The 22,514-nt window shown below is 36.5% G+C and overlaps 1 protein-coding gene across 2 annotated transcripts; it reads right to left on the minus strand.

Moving 5' to 3' along the window:
* Positions 1-113: 113 nt before the first annotated feature.
* On the minus strand, positions 114-21,144 carry fbxl5 (F-box and leucine-rich repeat protein 5). Of its 2 annotated transcripts, XR_014629588.1 has the most exons (12): positions 21,002-21,144; positions 17,437-17,652; positions 14,426-14,521; positions 13,254-13,452; positions 10,310-10,486; positions 8,090-8,215; positions 7,686-7,834; positions 7,125-7,207; positions 5,930-6,643; positions 3,870-4,018; positions 998-1,325; positions 114-560 (listed from the first exon to the last, which is right to left on the minus strand). XR_014629588.1 is itself a non-coding variant. In XM_084428533.1 (11 exons), exons 1-11 carry the CDS (start codon positions 21,083-21,085, stop codon positions 1,249-1,251), a joined length of 2,070 nt encoding a protein of 689 aa, XP_084284659.1. In that variant the 5' UTR covers positions 21,086-21,144; the 3' UTR covers positions 114-1,248. The 2 variants fall into 2 exon arrangements, 1 of the variants encoding a protein (XP_084284659.1); XM_084428533.1 differs by having other exon boundaries at positions 114-1,325.
* Positions 21,145-22,514: the final 1,370 nt, after the last annotated feature.

The raw sequence follows: 22,514 nt of genomic DNA on the forward strand, positions 1-22,514 counted from the left end.
TGGGTCTATCCTCATACAAAGCATCATATGACTTGAAATATATAAGTCACATGGACACTTTTATGGACGCCTGGTCACCATCTGCTCAATAAAGACTTCAACATAGACAAATGTTCTGTCAAGGTGCTTTTAATGGTCAGCTACGCAAAAGAAACAGATCATGCAGCATCTAAAAACTCTGGAAAATTAACAAGTGTAATATATACCCAGGACTTATTATAGTTCACAAGCCCTTTCAACCAACCAAAGTGTGAATTCTTGGATAACGCTTTGACGTGGTTGCCAGATGTTTAAACCACAGGTGACGTCTCGTTCAGTGAAGCTAGAGAGGCATTAGGTTAAAACCTAGAGATGAACGCAACTAATACGGCTTCTGGTTACTAACTTTTTGTTTTCCAAAAACACCTGCTGATTTATCTGACAAACCACAACTCAAGCTTGTGAATTGCATTTTTCCTATTTTGCGCAGGTGATTAAAACATCTTACCCAGAGTAATGGTTCTTGAGACGGAGATGGAGGAACTTCACTGCAAAAACATGCTTTTCTTACTTATTTTTGTCTTGTTTCCAGTCCAAATATCAAAAAAAATTTAAATCAAGATGCATTTACTAAAGTAGTAAAATGACATAAGATATTAAGTCCTGTTTTCTGGGGAATTAATCAAAATGAAGTGAGTTGATGCTTAAAACAGCAAAATGATCTGCCAATGGGGTCAGAAAAATAATCTTAATTCAAACAGAAACAACATTATTTTTCTCCCCATTGGCAGATCATTCTGCTCGTTTTAAGCAAAAAATCTATTAATTTTTATTTATTTCCCCAGAAAACAAGACTTAATATCTTATGTCATTTCACTACTTTAGTAAATGCATCTTGATTTAAGAAATGTTTGATATTTGGACTGGAAACAAGACAGTTTTCGCAGTGTAAAGCTCGAGATGTGCCTGGGTTGAAGTCCTCAAAACAAAAAAACAACCCACACGATGTTAAAGTAACATCTTAAAGTTTCCAATTAAAGAGCGTCCTGTGAATTATGTACAAATATACATCATTTAGTTCCTTCACAACACCTTTCAGGGATTGGTTTACAAAGATGAATTTCACTTTATTTGATTTTTAGTGAAAGCAAACTGCGTCGAAGAGCATCTTGAAGCACTTTCCCGCTTAAAGTGCACGTGGATGATGAGGGATGAGAGAGGGACACGAGGAGAGAGATGGAAAGGGGGGGAAACGGGGATAAATACGCATCATTCTCCGGATCGACAGCAAGCCCTGAAACCACACTGCAGATTCTGGCATCCGCTGGCCGTGTCTGCATGAGGACCTGCAGAACCAGAGACGGAAACCACTTACAAACACACAAAACAATGACATTTACAGGAGATTTACTATTAAACTGAGAAAAACAAAGTGTAAATCTACAACTATGCTAAAGCAAATGGTGTTCAACTGATGTTTCCCAATACAAACACACTGCAAAACATGCTTTTCTTACTCAGTGTTTTTGTCTAGTTTCCAGTCCAAATATCTAAAAACTCTTAAATCAAGATGCATTTGCTAGATGAGTAAAATGACATAAGATTTTATGGGGGAATTAATCAAAATGAAGTAAGTTGATGCTTAAAACTAGTCCTAGGTTTTTCGCCAGAGAAATGTTCTCTGGAGTCTGAATATCAATTATTATCGAAAAAAAAGTTGACATTTCGGTTCATGGTCGCTAGGGGGCACAAAATGAACGTTGTGGTAGGAGCCAATTTTACTAAAATGGCTATAACTCAAGAAGTAAATGAGATATCTTCACCAAACTTGGTACACGTGTGTAGGAGTTCAATCTGGGGTAACAGTAAAAAAAAAAAAAAAAAAAAAAAAAAAATTATATATATATATATATATATATATATATATATATATATATATATATATATATATATATATATTTTATTATTTATTTATTTATATATATATATATATATATATATATATATATATATATATAATGCTGATTTAACACTAGGTGGCGCTATAACATGAAAAAGGCTATAACCACCCTTATATGTTAGTCCGATTGACTTGAAAATTGGTATGCAGTGTCTTGGTCCAAGGTATGTCTATGAGGACATTGGTGTATCTTGAAAAACATGGCTGCCATCGGCCAATGAAGTTGAGCACCTATTAGACAAGGTTAACAGAGGCCGATCAGAACGAAACTCGATGGGCATGTTCGACTCATGGCCCTAGAGATCTGTAAGAATTTTGAAAGAAATCGGCCACTAGTTGGTGCTAACGAGTTTTATGGCTCTGTAATCACGTGGTGTTACACTCATCCACACAATATGCATATCATTTGATAGATCTCCTCATGGAGAACAACTTTGCCTCAAGAACCACTGCTGTCAATCAAACAGTTCATTAAATATTCGCGAATATGTTTAAAACCAACTTTTGCGAACTAGTCCTAGGTTTTTCGCCCGATCGGAACCAGACCAGTCTTTTGCAACTTTTGCATTTGGATGGCTATAACAGGGTCATTTATAAAATGGGCGTGGCAAAATACACTAAAAAGCCTATAAATCCCAAATGAAAGCTCAGAACTTCACGAAAATTGGTGAGCAGATAATAACCATGCAACAAATTATGGAGATTGGACCATAGGTGGCGCTATAACTGTTAAAAAGCTTAAAAAAACATGTACTTCTTATGGTAAATTGCCTGTATTGGCTGTAAATGGTCTTTTCCATCTATGATGTCAGTGGTTAAATGGTTGCCAAATAAAACTTAATGTCTTTTTATGCATGTGTGCTTAAAGGCCTTAAATGCTTGAACCCCGATAAACGCTGCTTGAAACTTTAATTTAAGAAATGTTTGATATTTAGACTGGAAACAAGACAAAAACACTGAGTAAGAAGAGCATGTTTTGCAGTGTATGGACTGAAACATGATATACGTGAACAAAATGAACTAGTATGAGCTATTTTACATTTTTACGTTAGATAAAAACAGGCTTCGTAACAAACCCACCCTTTACTTACCAAGATGACGTCATACTTGGGTTTGGACTTCATATGTGGAATTGTGGGCATTACAGTAATTTACATTTAGCAGACGCTCTCATATCATATCACATATCATAAACATATTCAAGGATTTACAACGTTTTTTGTCAGCCGAACACATTTGAGCAAAAAGATTTTCACATTGAACATTCACAAAGTTCTCGGATGAAGGAATAAATGATCCCAAATAAAATAAACATGAACTGAAATATAATAAAGTATATATATATAAAAAAATGAGCTAGTTGCCAAGGCAACATTTTTCATTAGTATAAGGATGTAATAAAACAACTAGAGATAAAATAAAAATTAATAACTGATACAAAATTACAAAAATGACCAACTTCAAATATTAATAAAACTATAATAGTAAAAATAAAAATAAAACTGCTCTTACGTCAGTTAATGGTCACATGACATGCAGGCGAACAATATATTTCATCTCATTTCAGTAAGAGTTATTATATTCTACAAATTATTTATTTATATTTAATAATAAAATAATACAAATGTAAAAACAAAATGAGTAATTTTTAAAAACAATATGAATTCATATATCATATATTTTCAAAACCAATCGAAATATAGAACCATCTATTATGAATAACTTTTCGTCAACTCAGGAAACCCAGTCTGGGAAATTCTGAGATAAATTCTGAGATTTAATATTCCTCTTCGTTATGTGCTATTTATTAATTAAAGGTGATGTATTTGCCGTTAATTAAGGATTCGGATAAGTTGTGTGTTCATCTCGATCAGATAAGTCACGTGTTCATCATGATTCTCAGCAGTGTGAGTGTGTGATGGTGTGTTACCGTTAATGTTATCGCAGTAGTAGAAGTGCTGCGTGTTGAGGGCGGGGCAAGCGGACACCAGCTCCTGAAGCCCCGCCCCCGTGATGAGCAGACAGCCCGACAGATTCAGATGCTCCAGTAGAGGGAGCCCTCCACGCTGAGACAGACACCTGACACACACACACACACACACACACACACTAATACTGAAGCATGACATTTAACTGAGGTATCACAATTTGTAAAAAACAAACAATTAAACAAACAATGAAATTAGACAAATCAGGAGCTGAAATCATTAGGGGCTTTCGTTCTAGGAACTACACGGCAAAACATGCTTTTCTTACGCAGTGTTTTTGTCTCGTTTCCAGTCCAAATATCTAAAATTTCTTAAATCAAGATGCATTTACTAGATGAGTAAAATGATATAAGATATTATGTCCTGTTTTCTGGGGGAATAAATGAGGTGATGCTTAAAACCATAATGTTTTAACTATAATATAACTATAAATAATGTTGTTTCTGTTTGAATTAAGATTATTTTTCTGACCCCATTGGCTTAATTTAGATTAATTCCCACGGAAAACAAGACTTAATATCTTATATAATTTTACTCATCTAGTAAATGCATCCTGATTTAAGAAATTTTAGATATTTGGACTGGAAACAAGACAAAAACACTGAGTAACGTTGTTTACCCAAGAACTAATGGTTCCCATAGGAACATTTTCCTGGTTGCGTTCACACCGCCAGTAGGAACTCTGAAGGGTCTTAAAGGGATACTCCACTTTTTTTGGAAATAGGCTCATTTTACAGCTCCCCCAGAGTTAAACAGTTGAGTTTTACCGTTTTCGAATCCATTCAGCCGATCTCCGGGTCTGGCGGTACCACTTTTAGCATAGCTTAGCATAGATCACTGAATCGGACAGGACCATTAGCATCTCTCCAGATGAGTCCAGCAGGCGTAATGATATGACACAGCGCCTGATAATAGTCCCCAGCTCAGTAACTTGCAACGTGACCGGGACTAAGTTTGTCTAACCTATTAGACCTATTATCAGGCGCTGCGTCATATCATTACGCCTGCTGGACTCATGGTACGGCCGCACAGTTTCTTGATTATTACGCCGGAATGAGAGTAGTTCCTAGCCATATCAGCCTAGAAAATCACAACTTTACATTTTCCGTCGGTCTTAGTACACGATGTAACTACAGAAGAGTCAAGTTTTAAATAGGAAAAATATCGAAACTCTTTAGTAATTCTTTTGAGAGAGATGCTAACGGTCTTGTCCGATTCAGTGATCTATGCTAAGCTATGCTAAAAGTGGTACCGCCCGCCAGACCCGGAGATCGGCTGAATGGATTCGAAACCGGTAAAACTCAACTGTTTAACTCTGAGGGAGCTGTAAAATGAGCCTATTTCCAAAAAAAGTGGAGTATCCCTTTAAGACACGCTTGTTGTTGTGACTTTTATTTTGACGCCGCTGAGAACGACTGAGCTCACAGTCCTCATATTCTCTGTGTTCATTAGTGTACGATCTGTCTAACAGTCCTGTCTAATACATTATTAGATAGAACTGTTATACACAAAGTAGACAGTAATGAAGAGTTATTAGCGTATGACATGTGGTTGATGTCCAGTGTTGCTGAGCAGAAATACATAATCATGTTTCTCTTGGTCTCCTCAAAGTGGCGTTGGGTTTTCTCCTCAGTGTAAAGGTTGAGAGCTCCATCTATCACTGTTTTACATATTCTGAGAGTTAGTTTCTGAGTAAATATATAGGCTATAATCTGTGTGTTTACACTGCTTTTTAAAAAAGCATGTGCTGGTGTTTCGCGTGCGTTCGGCCAATCAGCGAACACTGACATCACCGTAGTTCCTATAGCGCTGGTTTAGACCGACTCTGAAGGAGGAGTAAATCTGTTCCTCCAAAAGGAGTTCCTAGAGCTAAAATCGTTCCAAGTTCCTGCGGTGCGAACGCGCCAAAATACGGGAACTTCCGCCAATAGATCTAGGAAGTATGAAAAGGATCCTCCGGTGCGAAAGCCCCTATTATATCATGGCGGTGTTTGTTGTGTACCTCAGGCCGAGATCCGTGATCTGATAGCATCCAGACAGGCTGAGGAACTGGAGTGTTCGAAAGGCTCCTGATTGGTCAGTCCTGTTGTTACGATCAGGGCAAGATTCGCCCTCAAACGAGCATTTAGTCCGAAAATCAACACTGCCCCCTGTGGCCTGGAGGTCACAGAGCGTTTCTCTCACAGTCCAGAGCGACACATCTGATGTGCAACAGGTGGAGTGACCACAGTGGGCGTCACCCATTGAGCCATACTGCCAGGGGGAGGAGCTTATACCAGTCCTGAAGCTCCTCCTCCGGCTCCTCCTACAACAGCATGAGCCGACGCCTCCCTGCGACTCGAAAATGTGACCACGCCCACTTCCCTGTGTAGACACGCCCCCTGGTTTGCTCCAGTCGGCTGCGTCCTCGATGTCGGCTAGTTTCACCGGATCAAGAACCCACACGTGGGCGGGGCCACAGCCTGAGCCACGCCCACCAGGTCTCCGCTTGAATATGAGATCCTGGCAGCTGCGTCCTATTGGCTGAAGGGAGTGCTCGTCTTGTAGTTTGATGGGAGAGGGCGGGGCTTTCAGCAGTTTGGCTCTGCGATCCGGATCGGACGCCATTAAGTCGCCCAAACCCAGAGAGAGAATCTTCAGTGTGCGGTCGGTGATTTTGTCGCAGCCCGACAGATCCAGGTGCTCTAGAGTATGACACACCCCCAACTCCGCCCAGCTGGAAAAACACAACAGAGTAACTGAAATATTCCACAAAATCAACATGCCAAAGACTTTAGGAGTGACTCACTGAATCATTCATTCAAGAGAGTCATTAAAAAAACAGATTCATCCAGTAATGAAACAAGTGAAGTCTATATGAGTGAGTCATTGAATCATTCGTTCAAGAGAGTCATTAAAAAAAACAGATTCATCCAGTAATGAAACAAGTGATGTCTATATGAGTGAGTCATTGAATCATTCATTCAAGAGATTCATTAAAAAATCTGATTCATCCAGTAATGAAACAAGTGAAGTCTATATGAGTGAGTCATTGAATCATTCATTCAAGAGATTCGTTCAAAAACACTGATTCATCTAGTAGTGAAACAAGTGGGCTCAACAAAATCAACATGGCATTACAGTTTATCAAATATACAAACACGCCGATATGAGCAGTCAATGCCAAACGTTTTGAACAACCAATCAGAAGAGCCAACCTGTGAAAGGCGGAGTCAGAGACGTCAGTCTGCGTGAGGTCCAGGTGAGTCAGGTTTGGGCACAAACTGAGGATCTGTCGCACCTGGAAGGAGAAAATATTATTATATATTATACAGTATTATTTCATTGTTCCCAGATAAGTTTAAAAACAACTATTATTTAATGTTATATAATAATAAATCATGAGTTTAAAAGCAGGATAGACCAGTTAAATATGGTTAATAGTCAAATAACTTCTATATTTAACTAGATTTCATAGACATATTAGAGCTGCACGATTAAGATCGCAATCTCGATTCAAACACCCATGTGATCATTACATTACATCATTACACCATGTGTGTATCATTACATCACTACACCAGTAGGTGGAGACAAGTGACTGTTAAAACATGTGTTTGTCATTGAATCATTAATTCAAGAGAAAACACTGATTCATCCAGTAATGAATCAAGTGAAGTCTTTATGAGTGAGTCACTGAATCATGATCTTGAGCGACTGCTCTTCAGTGCTCAGTTTGGTCATGTGTGAGTGTTGATCACATGATCTGGGTAACGCACCATCTTGCTGGAGACGGTGGAGCTGTAGGCCAGGCTGAGCGAACGAACGGACGAGCCGACGACAGGCAGAAGCTTCTGGATCATCCCGTCGAGAAGAGTCTTCTCTCTCTGAACCGCATTAATGGCTGGAGAGCCTTCACACGCCTCCTCTGAGCACAGCAGAAACAACAGCTGTGAACATATGCTTAAAAGTGCTTCATTAATAAGAAGAAATTAAACCTGTATATTAAACTTTAAATAAATAAATAAATAAATAAATAAATATATAAAAAAATTAAATAAAAATAATTATTCCCAGCCCTAATTAAACAGTACCGTTCAAAAGATTGGGGTCAGTAAGAATGTTTATTTCACAGCTACGGCCCGCGGGATCATGGGAAATGTAGTTCTAAGTGAAGGCTCACCTGATTCGTCGACGTCTGCGTCCTCGTCCCACTCCTGATAGGCTCGTCCCTCGTCCTGGAGACTCTTCACCCAATCATCATCCGGCTCCTGGTCCAACTCGCCTGGAGGACCACAGTAATAGTCCCCTACAAACACCACAACCAATCACAGGTGACCTACAGGCAGCATATACACCGAGAGATGCTGTATCCCACAATGCAACATACGGACTCGATCTTCATTTTCTCCATTAAAACTACATTAAAAATTAATAATAAAAATAATACTTTTAGATTTTTAGATGACTGGACAACGTGCTGAATTAAACGTGTCAGTAATGCAGTTTTTAATTACAATTTCATTAATAAATAAAAAATTATTAAATAATTAAAATAAAAAATATATAAATGCATTAAACACGTGGCAGTAATGCAGTTTTTTAATTACAATTTAAATAATTAATAAAACAAAATATAAATGCAGGATATCAACATTTTTAATAAAAGTTTTATAATTATAGAAAACAATTATAAATACAATTCACTAATTTAGTAAATTTAGTAAGTTTTATGATTATAAAATAAACAAAAATTATAAAACAATTCACTATAGTATGTTTTTTGTAAAAAATATTTAAAAAATAATTCACTAATGCAGAATAGTACTGCTTTAAATTAAAGTTTTATAATTAATTCTGAAAAACATTTAAAAAAATAATTCACTAATGCTGTTTGAAATTAGTTTTAAAATATAAAAAATAATTCAATAAAAAAATTATACAAATAATTCATTGAAGTATTTTTTTCAAAATTAAGTTTTATAATTCAAAAAAGAGTTCACTAATGCAGTATACTACTGTTTGTAATGAAAGTTTTATAGCATAAAAATGCTAAAAAAAATGATTTGAATAATGCAGTATATTACTGTTTTTTATTAAAATTATATTAATTTTATAATATAACATTTTAATCAAAATTTATAAAATATTTGCTATGTAGTATATCATTTTTTAAATAAAGTTTTTAATATGAAAATAATTATAAAATAATTAGCTATTATTGTTTAATTAAAGTTACTTAATTATAAAATAATAAAAACACTCATACTGTAAGAATATTTATTTAATATTTCAATATAAATGTAATATTTAATTAAATTTAAAATCTTTTTAAAAGACACCATGAAATAAACATTTATTTTCTACCTGCCTTTAATGCTCAATCATTGGTGCACATTAATATACTAAAGGGAAAATATCCTTCATCTTAAAGTAATAAACACGACTCAGCTGATGTTTGGTCACAAGAGGGCGATACTGACACATGAACTCAAAGCTGACACTATTTATTATTCATTTATCAGAAATGAGTGATTTCTGAAGGATCATGTGACACTGAAGACTGGAGTAATGATGCTGAACATCAGCTTTGATCACAGGAATAAATTACACTTTACTGTATATTCCACCAGTCAAAAGTTTTGGATCTGTAAGATTTTTAATGTTTTTAAAAGAGTCTCTTCTGCTCACCAAAGCTGTGTTTATTTGATTAAAAATACAGTAAAAACAGTGAAATATTATAATGTAAATCAGCTGTTCTCTATGTGAATATACAGTAAAGTGTAATTTATTCCTGTGATCAAAGCTGAATGTTCAGCATCATTACTCCAGTCTTCAGTGTCACATGATCCTTCAGAAATCACTCTAACATGATGATTTGATGCTCAAGAAACATTTATGATTATTATCAGTGTTGAAAACAGTTATTTACATTTTATTTCAGGATTCTGTGATGAATAGAAAGTTCAAAAGAACAGCATTTATCTGAAATAGAAGCTTCTGTAACATTAAACACTACCGTTCAGGAGTTTGGGGTCAGTAAGAATTTATATTTTATTTTTTGGGGGAAAGAAATAAAATAAATCAATACTTTTATTCATCAAGAATGAGTTAAACTGATCAAAAGTTACAGTAAAGACATTTATAATGTTACAAAAGATTATATTTCAGATAAATGCTGTTCTTTTGAACTTTCTATTCATCAAATAATCCTGAAATAAAATGTAAATAACTGTTTTCAAAACAGGACATAATATCTTATATCATGTCCCTCCTCTAGTAAATGCATCTTGATTTAAGAAATGTTAGATATTTGGACTGGAAACAAGACAGAAACACTGTTTTGCAGTGTGTATCTCCACTTCACATGTATATGTGTGTGTGTGAGTGTGTGTTGACGCACCTCTGGCCCAGCGTACGGGGTACAGGTGTCTCCACAGCGAGCCGGTCTTGGACACCTGAGCCCAGATGTTGCACACCTGCCCACAGCGACACAGATCCGCCGGACCCAGGAAGCGGAACACCTTGAGGAGCAGTTCCTGAGGCAGAGCCGAGATGGAGGCGCGCTCGCTGCCCCGCTCTGAGGGACACAACACATCCAACCACTGACACATGACATCTGAACATCGGAGACCAACCTGAGGCCACAGCACGCTCACAGGGTCACATGGTTTACACTCGACTCAGGGGAAACTTCAGGTTTGCATCAGACTTCAATGCGGAAGGAGGTTGAGAAATCCAGTGCTAGAGTAACACGGGCAATGCCTGGCCTAAGAGGTCAAAGGTCATCTGCTAAAGATGACGCAACCGAAAACAATAAGATCATAGGCAAGTCTAAGTCACTTAAGGCAAAGAACTTATATTGACGAAGTGAAAGCCAATAGAACGTTCCTTTGCAACACCAGCGCTTCACTTCCGCCATTTTGGGGTGACAGTGACTCGGCAGTCCACTAGCTTCTCGCTATCGCTATGGCAATGTTAAAAAAAGAATAATAAGTAGGCTGAATGATGACAACACAGAATAGCGTACAATCACTAGACTAGTGATCATCAAATCCTTTTAACAGTTTATTTGACAGACGTTATGATTAAGTCTACCTCCTTTTTACACAAAACCCTTGCTCTCTATAAACCATGTCAGTTTGGGTTGGAAAGTATTAGCATTATAAACACTGAATTAATACCAACAAATTAAATCAAATTAAAGGACATGCATCAGAAAAATTTGAAATGTTGGACAATAAATAACAGGAATTAACAGCTAGACCGTAAACCGTTTTAAGCTGTTAAACTGTTTTTAGAAAAAAAAATAGTTAATTAATTAATTATGGGATGACAGACACAGCGACGCACCATGTTCTGTAAGATCCAGGGGATTTAAAAGTATTATACACATTTCAGACCCAGTGGAGTAATAGTAACTAATATTAGTAATAGTAAATGTGTAAAGTTGCACAAAATGGAAATACTCAATAAAGTAGGCTAAAACAATGACCTACTGAAAGGCTGGATTCCACAACTGATAACTTAAAACACATAGGCTAGAAGACAATAGAGAATGTTAGAGAACAAAAGAAAATTTACTGATGACTTAATTTTGCGTTCTTTTATTCCACTTTGACTTCTCTTTCGTCATCATTCTGTCTGTGTCTGTGTATCTGTGCTGTTGTCCAGTTGGCATTTTCACTCCAAAATGGCGGCCGCGCTCCCGACGCGCCACCTAGTGGCTGTTAGCAAAAGAGCATCAGAGTTTCACCTCTTGCCTTCTATACTCTTTGCTTAAGGAGGGGTATAACGCCCTTTTCACAGGATGTAAAATAAGTCTCTGATGTCCTCAGGGTGTGCGTGCGTGCGTGCGTGTGTGTATGTGTGTGTGTGTGTGTGTGTGTGTGTGTGTGTGTGTGTGTGTGTAGTTTTAGCTCAATATACTCAACAGATATTTTTATATAGCATGTTAAAATTGTCCCTTTTTGGGTGTGTATTCTATTACTATTGTGATATTTCAATGTAAAATAAAAATTAAGTATTTAAGAAAAATAACAATAATAATAATAATAATAATAATAACAACAATGATAATAATAATAAAACAAAATGATTAAACTGCTGAAAAATACAGCATTTATATTTATGGCTGTCTTAATTTCTGCATTTATTGAAAACTTTAAAGATAATTCAACAGAGAACTAAATAAAATGTCAAAAAAATGTCATAAAATTATAAATCTTATAATTTTATGTATATATATGTGTATATATATATATATATATATATATATATATATATATATATATATATATATATATATATATATATATATATATATATATATATATATATACACACACATTCAAATATAAAATTAATAAATAAAAATTAATTCGTTCAAAACTAATTAAATTTGCTGTGCTTGTTTGAAGGGCTGCACAGATTGACCCAAAATGTTAAATATGACTATAAATAATAGTAATACTGATAGTAATTATAATAATAATACAAATTTATCAAAAATAAAGATTGAAATAATTATAATAATTTAAATAAAACAGGCCCATGTAATTTACTTTTTACAATTTGCTGTGAATACTAATAATTAAGTGTTTATCATATAATATAATTTCCTAAGGAAGACTATAGAATCTTTTTTATACATTATATTTTTATACTTTCTATACATTTTTATATCTTTATTCTTCACTCCCGTGCTTCTCCCAACCCCACTGTAAAAGGAGAGGCGATATCGCTCAATTGATGGCATTTCTTTAGACCGTTTTCAAAGACTGCACAATATATAAACCATTTAAAAATCATAGTATATTGTGAAATCACAAAGGCTGCAGTTCAGTTAAATAAATACATGCATGTTTCAGAGTGAAGCGCTGCACGTTAATTATTCACATGCGCGCTGGTTACGCATTTCTCCGAGCAGCTCCGTTCACAGTAAAATCTGCTCCACACAAACTCACTCTCTGCATGTGCTGCTTGTTCGGGTTTCCAGGCTATTGTTCACTTGTTAAATTATCTGAGTACTCGATTAATCGTCAAAATAATCATCCGATTACTTGAACACCAAAAGGCTATTTATTGACTGGTTAAATTATCTGAGTACTCGATTAATAGATTACTTGACCACCAAAAGGCCATTGTTCACTTGTTAAATTATGTGAGTACTCGATTAATCGTCAAAATAATAGTCCGATTACTTGACCACCAAAAGGCTATTTATTGACTGGTTAAATTATCTGAGTACTCGATTAATAGATTACTTGACCACCAAAAGGCCATTGTTCACTTGTTAAATTATGTGAGTACTCGATTAATCGTCAAAATTTTGATTAGGGACTCACCGTCTTCTGTCTTCTCGTGGTCGGAGTATTTGAAGGCCTTGTGCAGCTCCTCAGCTTGACTCCAGAGGTTCAGGCCCTTCAGCACGTCGGCGGCGGCGGAGCTCCAGGACGGATTATTGCAGTGTTGCAGCATCACCTGACGCTTGATGGCCTTCAGCTCCTCGTACGTGAAGTACTCCATCAGCATGGGCTGATACACCTGAGAACACGCACAACACATCAGACGGACACAGAGAGAGACCACACATCTGACGGGACGAATGCAAACTTAAGGTTAAAATAATGCACTTTAAATTCTGCATTATGGATCTGCAGGAATGCCACTGCAAAATTCAATTTTATATATTTAAAGGTTTTATTTGCTGAAAATTCAGCTTTGATCACAGGAATAAATTACACTTGACTATACATTCACATAGAAAACAGCTGTTTTGAATTGTAATAATATTTCACAATTTTAATCCAAAATGGGGGTGGTGTGGCGCAATGGATAAGACACATGCCTTTGGTGTGAGAGACCCGGGTTCGAATCCACTGTGAGACACCAATGTGTCCCTGAGCAAGACACTTAACCCCTAGTTGCTCCAGAGGCGTGCGACCTCTGACATATATAGCAATTGTAAGTCGCTTCGGATAAAAGCGTCAGCTAAATGAATAAATGTAAATGTAAATGTAAATGTATTTTTAATCAAATAAATGCAGCCTTGGTGAGCAGAAGACTTCAAAAATGAAAATAAATAAATAAATTACAGACCCCAAACTTTTGAATGGTAGTGGGTTTATTAAAAAAATACTACTAATATAATAACTAATTATTAATAACTAATTCTAATATATTTCTAACAAAATGTAATATTTATTGAAAGGTTGGATTATTAATTAAATCTTAGGATATACTTTATAAAAAAATAAAAAAATAATAATAATTCAAAGGACGTCATTAAACCTGATCAATTTTAGTATCTGATGCGTCTTTGGTCTTATTGAAAAAAATGTACTGAATAAATAAATTATGAATAAATAACTAATTTTTCTTAAATATACACATGCATGTGTGTGTATTTATATATACAAAATAATTATACACAGTACACACGTATATTATGTAAACACAAACTTTTATTTTGGATGCGATTAATCGTCGCCCAGTACTTGTTAAAAGTGAGTCTCACCTCCTCTTCCTCTTTCATATGAGGAAGGAAATCCTGAGTGAACGCCTCCAGCCTCTCCTTCAGCTGCTGCGCGTAATTCAGCTGCTCGTACTCGCTCTGAAACAACACCACGGTGAAAAATGACATGTTTGAGCATGTAAAGTGAGTTATCCTCTATATCAGTGTCAGTGTGTCTGAACTCCTGAAACGCCTCCACTGTATCTCGAGTTTCTTCCGGGAACGAACACGTCACAATATTCCTCATTATAATAATTCATGCGCAGAATAAAGGGGCGGGGCCTGGTTGAGTTAGTTAGTAGTGTGTTAAACTGGCAGTTATGGTAAGGAGCGGGACATTTCCCAAACACACTCGAAGCGCTTGACCAATCACAACACACTGCTCCAGCCGACCAATCAGAGCACAGTGTGCTTTTCAGGAGGAGGGGCTTCATAGAGACAGGAAGTAAACAGAGCGTTACTGACAGACTGGGAAGAGAGGAGCCGCAACAATGGAGAATATGAGGAGAATAATCAACATTCAAGCAGGAAAACCTGTTCTAGTCGAGACTGAAAACTACATCAAGAGTTTGTGAAAGGGCGTAATAAGGCGTCTTTAAATAGGACTATTGATTTCTTGAGTCAGAAACCCGACACAAGGCGTCTCCGCTGCAGATCATTATGCTGTCACGATTACGAGACTACAAAAGCCACAACAAACGAGTCTGTGCTGCGACTGACAGATGATTCAGACACTCAGCTTAATTAATGTTCTTCTGTAACATCAAAGATGCTGAAAAGACCATTTCATTGTTGCTTTCTAACTGTTTTTCTTCATAGATTAGACATTTTATACTGGTTTTTTTTTCTGGTGTTTATATCAATATCTTCTCTACATGCACTTCATAAATATTCATAAATGTATACACATTCACATACGCACACATATCAAAATATTAATAAAAATTATAATAGTATCTCAATGATACTAAAATAGTTTGGATGTAGTCATTTAAATTTCTGTATATGGGTCACTGACAAATAAGGTTTTTAAAAGTGTAAAAAAATAGAATGGAGATATAACTATATTTGAAACCATTTTTTAGTTTTCCTAGGTGTTAACAATAAGATTGTGTGGTTTGTACAGTCAATTAACACTGTTTTTTGTCATTTTTTACAAGATGGAAAAGATTTGTCACCAAAAAAGTCATTGGGTTTAACCACTGATTTGAAAGTTAAAAACTGATTTGACATTGATGTTGAGATAGTGTATAGTGTGTGCCACAGAAGAAATATTAAATACAATTATCACTGATCTCATAAATGTAATCATTTATTGGACTACTCTAAACACTCCATTGCACAGGGAAAGGAGAAAAAGAGCCTTATCTGCTTTATATTTGTATTATTGTAGTTCCTTTAGTTATTAAAAACAATATTATCCCATTTAAATATTTACTATATCGGTTTTACCGAATGACCTTTTGACACTTCAAAATCTTTAAAATACCTTTATATGTAGTAAAATATAATTAAAACCTTTTGGATTCAGTAAAAGAGATCAAGTTGTACTACCTTACATACTTTGGATGTTATATATTTGTTATTTTATTATTATGGCCTTTGGACAAAAAAATGACCCGTCACGTCATTGACCCATATATATATATATATATATTAATTGCACTGTAATATGAATGTGCATTTCCTTGCTTTTTATTGTATATATTTTATATTGTGCAAAAATAAGCTAAGTTAACAGGACATGCGAGGTCTGAGTACGAGCTGTGTCTCTCAAAACGGTTCAATAACGCTGTAAAATCACAGATGAACTGTTTTCGTCAGCATTTAGAATTAAGTTATTATAAACTCAAGATCAACTTCATTCTTTCCATTTTCCGGACAGGAACTCAGAGCAGGATTTCCCAACGCCCTGTAAATAATCAAGTGGAAAATTCCCCAATATTTGGCAAGTCTGGACTGACACGTCAAAATGGACCTCGTCTATTCTGAAGATAAAAGCCTGTTAGGATGATAGAATAGAGGTTTTGTTAAAATACATAAACAGAGAGTCATATAACACGTTTTGTCTCTGTCACGTCACGGCTGACGGTCGCGCGGTCTGACCACGAGTGTCCATGACATCATCAGTGATCAGCAGTGTTCAGATTCACAAGACGAGTGTGAACGTGCCAAACTTTGGTCAGTGTGTTGAACCACGTTCAGTCTCTTGTGTGTTACGTGTGAAGCTGTCATTTTTCTTTTTTTTACTTTATCGGAATGGTACGAAACTTTGTAAAGGTTTTGGCACTTGCTGTGTGAACACACACACACACACACACAAAAAACACGGACATGATTCGAACAGGTTAAATGGTCCTGAAAATAAGAGTCATGCTTGTGTTGTTTATGGTAAAAAATGAGCGCATTGGAAATTAATGAGACGAAGTTCCTCTAGTGGAAGCGTTTGGTACTGCAGCCGAACACACTCTCACTGAAAGATCATTTTTTGAGATATTAACCTCAAATTTAAAACACGACTTGTTTATATTTTTTTGCAGTTTTAGAGTAAAACGTGATTTTGAACATATTTCATGTAAAAATTGAAAATAGTATTTTTGCACATTTTTCATAACTATAAATGTTAAAACTTTTTAAAACTTTTTTCACTTCAGCAATAATCTGGCAAGTGTCGTCTTTGAGAAGAGATCAAACTTCAGGCTGTCGCTCTAAAGCGTTCAAGATTTACCACAGTTTAAGTTGGAAATGTAATTTTCAGGTCTATGCTCAAAAAGTGAATCAATGGATTATAAATACAGCGTAAATATAATTCAGCACCATAAAATCCCCTAAAAATACAAAATATTAAATAAAAAAACATTAGCAAACTAAAATATGGTACATTCGTTTAATTGAAAAATATAAATAAAAAAAGTATATATATATTTTTTGATCAACACAAAATTCTGAGTGTGTAAATTCTGCTGCAGCAATCAAACATAAGACCTCTGACACACACACACACACACACACACCTTGACGCTGCGCAGCCCCTTCTCAAACAGCGACAGCATCTCGGAGAGCTTGTTGTCGGCGTGAACATGATAGACCATCTGGCTGCGTTCCTGCAGAAGCTCGATGATGCATTTGTTCTCGATCTGCTCGTGCATCTTGAACTCCTTAAAGGTGGCGAGGAGCGACTGCAGAAAGGAGCGGAAATCCCTGTTGTTGGAGAAGTTCGTCTTGGAAAGCTGTGGGAAAACACACGAAACAAGCAATGAAACATCTAGGACTGAGGAGTTACTGATGCACGAATGTAGACAAGAAACTAAATCAGTCACATATAAAAGAGTATATATCTCTGTCAGAGTGATATGTCAGTCAGGCACAAGGTTATCATGGTGTAAAAAAAAAAAAAAAAAAAAAAAAAAAAGTAAAACTGTCAAAAAAAAAAAAAAAAAAAAAAACATTGACTGAAATAAAAATGTATTAAAAAAAATAATCATAATATATATGCCCCGAAAGGAACATGATGGTGGAAAAAGATATGGTATGGGAGGAGAAATAGATTTCAAAACTTTTGCGTTCGCTTGAGAAAGTTCTGCATTCGTTCCCAAAAGTTCTGCGTTCTCTCGCAAAAGTTCCCAAAAGTTCTGCGTTCTCTCGCAAAAGTTCCCAAAAGTTCTGCGTTCTCTCCCGAAAGTTTTGCATTCTCTCCCGAAAGTTCCCAAAAGTTCTGCGTTCTCTCCCGAAAGTTTTGCATTCTCTCCCGAAAGTTTTGCGTTCTCTCCCGAAAGTTCCCAAAAGTTCTGCATTCTCTCCCAAAAGTTCTGCGTTCTCTCCCGAAAGTTTTGCGTTCTCTCCTCAAAGTTCCCAAAAGTTCTGCGTTCTCTCCCGAAAGTTCCCAAAAGTTCTGCGTTCTCTCCTCAAAGTTCCCAAAAGTTCTGCGTTCTCTCCCGAAAGTTCCCAAAAGTTCTGCGTTCTCTCCCGAAAGTTGTGTTCGTTCCCAAAAGTTTGCGTTCTCACCCGAAAGTGTTGCATTCTCTCCCGAAAGTTCCCAAAAGTTTTGCGTTCTCTCCTGAAAGTTGCCAAAAGTTCTGTGTTCTCTCCCGAAAGTTTTGCGTTCTCTCCTGAAAGTTCCCAAAAGTTCTGCTTTCTCTCCCGAAAGTTTTGCGTTCTCTCCTCAAAGTTCCCAAAAGTTTTGCATTCTCTCCCGAAAGTTCCCAAAAGTTCTGCGTTCTCTCCCGAAAGTTTTGCGTTCTCTCCTCAAAGTTCCCAAAAGTTTTGCATTCTCTCCCGAAAGTTCTGCGTTCTCTCCCGAAAGTTGTGTTCGTTCCAAAAAGTTTTGCGTTCTCTCCCGAAAGTTTTGCGTTCTCTCCCGAAAGTTCCCAAAAGTTCTGCGTTCTCTCCTGAAAGTTCTGCGTTCTCTCCCGAAAGTTCTGTGTTCGTTCCCGAAAGTTTTGCGTTCTCTCCCGAAAGTTCCCAAAAGTTCTGCGTTCTCTCCTGAAAGTTCTGCGTTCCATCCCGAAAGTTCTGTGTTCGTTCCCGAAAGGTTTGCGTTCTCTCCCGAAAGTTCCGAAAAGTTCTGCGTTCTCTCCTGAAAGTTCTGCGTTCGTTCCCAAAAGTTCTGCGTTCTCTCCTGAAAGTTCTGCGTTCGTTCCCGAAAGTTTTGCGTTCTCTCCCGAAAGTTTTGCGTTCTCTCCCGAAAGTTCCCGAAAGTTCTGCGTTCTCTCCCGAAAGTTCTGCGTTCATTCCCGAAAGTTCTGCGTTCTCTCCCGAAAGTTCTGCGTTCATTCCCGAAAGTTCTGCGTTCTCTCCCGAAAGTTCCTGTGTTTGTTAGTTTAAGTTGAAGTACTAAAATAACTAAAACTAAACTTAATAAAAACAATGCAGACATTTAAAAAAAATGATAAAAATGACAAAAACACAAAATTACTAAAACTTTAACTCAACTTAAAATAAAAACAGAAAATATAAAACTAAATATTACCAAAAACTATAATAGTATATTCAATGCCACTAAAATAACACTGGTCAGGCCTATAAATCAGATAATATTTCCATTCGGAGAATATGACACAGATTTCATGTACGACTCAAATGGCATCAATAAATTGAACGGTTAATAAAATATTGGTCATAGTCCTTTAGATCAGAGGTTTTCAAACTGAGCTCCATGGATAAATAATTTAAATAAATAATAATAAAATAAGACCTAACTAATAAAATTTATTGATTAAAATGAACAAATTATTAAAATTAACACAAAATAAAAAGCGATTTAAATAAATAACACATAGCAGTGCAGTACTATAGTGAATTGGGGGAAAAAAGAATAATGTACCATTTGAAACTAAGTAGGCCTATTTAACTAATACTATTTTACACATATTTATAACATTCATTTTCACCAGAATAAATTATGTCTTAATACATATAAATATATAGCTGGCTTTTAAATTTTAGGATGGCGGTCCCTCGCACAAAGATGATCATATCTGAAAGATTGAAAACACGCGTCGGCCATTAAAAACTCATAGCATTAGTGTTATATAACGCTGGATGTGTGTCAAATGTTAAACGAGTTCAGATGAGTGTGTAGATGCACGAAACACAACAAACTACTGACACAGCAACACACACACACACACACACACACACACACACACACACACACACACACACATTTGTGTCTTACATAAGCATTGTGTGTGACTTGGCTGAACATGGGCTGAACTGAAGCTACACACACACACACCCACTGAAAGTATTAAAATTATCATCATAATCTCCATGCAAACCTGTTCAGAATAAATGACAGTAATCTGACTGAATCAGACTAATGAACCATCTCACTTTAACACCTCAGATCTCAATTTCAGAGGTTTAAAAATGAGTTTAAAGTCAAATACACTCATCAGCAAAGCACTTTAGTGCATTTAAAGTGTGTTTTCAATCTAGAAATGATCTGATTATAGATCAGATACACTGAATGTGGTGTAATTCACATCTGTGTGGATGTTTAACACAGATTACAAGGGTTAAAATGCGTTTAGAAGTTAATGTTGTGTTAGGAAAACAATATACAACAAAGATCAAAATAATTATTGTTTTTAATCAGACGCAGCATATTTCCACATCTCACGTGGTGCCTGAGTGTTTATATTATTATTAGTAGTAGTATTATTCTAAAATAGATCAATACAATACAAAATAGAGTGTTTTTACATATCTGAAATCAGACTGTGATCAGACATTCACAATAAATGCAACATCGGCTTATTATTGTGTTTATATTACATTTAATAAAGTCGGTTTTCGTGCAGATCTGAGATCAGACATTGACATTAACCTCTCATACTCTGGCTATAAGCTCACATGCTCAGAATGGGTTAAAATCTTAACATATATAGATAAAGATAGCGTATCTGTGCAGATCTGAGATCAGATCGTTATCAGACGTTCATAATAAACTCTGTTCTCTGTCTATTAGCCGTTTGGCTAACACTAACGTTAGCTCTCCTCAAACAAACACATCGTCGGACCGCTTAAAACCACTTTATTTGGTGAAATGAGAGATAAAACAGGTCTGACACGAACCTTCTCGCTGTAGAGCTCCACCAGCTGCTTCATGCGCCAGTGTGGCCCGGTAAAAACATCCACCTCGTCGGGGAAAGGAGCCATCGCGACTCCATCAGCGGCTCCGGGACTGAACACTGCGGGGGAGGCCAGATCCTCGCCGGGAAAACACTCCTCGAGTGGTAAACCAGTCATTTAAAGGGTTAGTTCACCCCAAAATGAACATTCTGTCAGTAATAATCACTCTCCCTCATGTTGTTCCAACCCCGTAAGACTTTCGTTCAACATAAATTAAGATATTTTTGATTAAATCTGAGAGCTGTCTCACTCCTCCATAGACTTCTAGGTAATTGAAACTTGCCTGCGCAGAAAGTTAGTAAAGACAATGTTTAAAATAGTCCAAGTGACTACAGTGGCTCAACCTTAAGTTTATCAAGCAACGACAATACTTTTTGTGCGAATTAAACCTAAAATAACAACTTTATTAAACTCTTCATTTCTTCTGTATGGGCCTCTGAGTGAGTTCACATACAACATGTGTAACGGTACGGATCCACTTGTCTGTGCGACACTTCTGTCGTGCCGCACTCCACTTTATTCCTATGGGTGACGTCAAGCGACTTTAACGCGCCCGCAAAGCATCCCGTGAAAGCGGCGCATTAAAAAGCTGGCCGATGCCCATCTTTATGCAAATGAATCCGTTGAACACGACTATCCAATAGAAGTAGAGCACATGGAGACTGGGCGAATCATGAGCCGCTGGCTCAAAACCACGCCCATAGCGGTAAACTTGAGGAATGCCCATCAACGTACAAATGAGGGGAGGCGTTGCGACACCAGCTTCAGTCGTGTCGCAAAAGTGGATCCGTACCGTAACAGCGCAGCACTTCTGGGTTGTACACCAGAACGTAGGCTCACTATTGGCCGACGCTGGTCAAGTGTGTGATGCGTGTGATGCTGGCCAATAGTGAGCCGACGTTCTGACGTACAATCCCTCTGAAATCCTTCAAAAAGTGTTTCAGTGATTGAAAGACAGATTTTGTCACCAGAGCATGTATCTTTGAATACAGTGATTGAGTCTACTTTTGAACCGTTTATTTGTGATAGCGTTGTATCATTGAGCGAAGATGAGTCGGAAACGAAGCGTATCCGCATCCTGAGGGATACCGGCGCTGCGCAATCATTTATTTTAGAAAGTGTGTTATTCTCTAAACAGTCAAGGTGTGATGTGCTAGTGCAAGACATTGATCTTGTAGTTAAAGTTGCTTTGCACAATGTGTTCTTGCGATCTGGAATCATTTCAGGAAACGTTAAGCTGGCAGTCCGAGCTGAACTACATCACTGATACTATCCTGAGTGTATGATAAAGGCTGGATCATCAACAGAAGAAAAAAAAACCTCCTTGAAAAAAATAACAAAATAAATTAAATTAAATAATCATCGTGGCATAAGTGCACACATGTATTAATTATGTGTTACAAAAAATACAAACTCCACAATGAAAAACAAAATCTACATTAATAAAATAAAATAA

Source organism: Rutilus rutilus, assembly GCF_951802725.1.
Source record: "Rutilus rutilus genome assembly, chromosome: 13".
Classification (NCBI taxonomy): Eukaryota; Metazoa; Chordata; class Actinopteri; order Cypriniformes; family Leuciscidae; genus Rutilus; species Rutilus rutilus.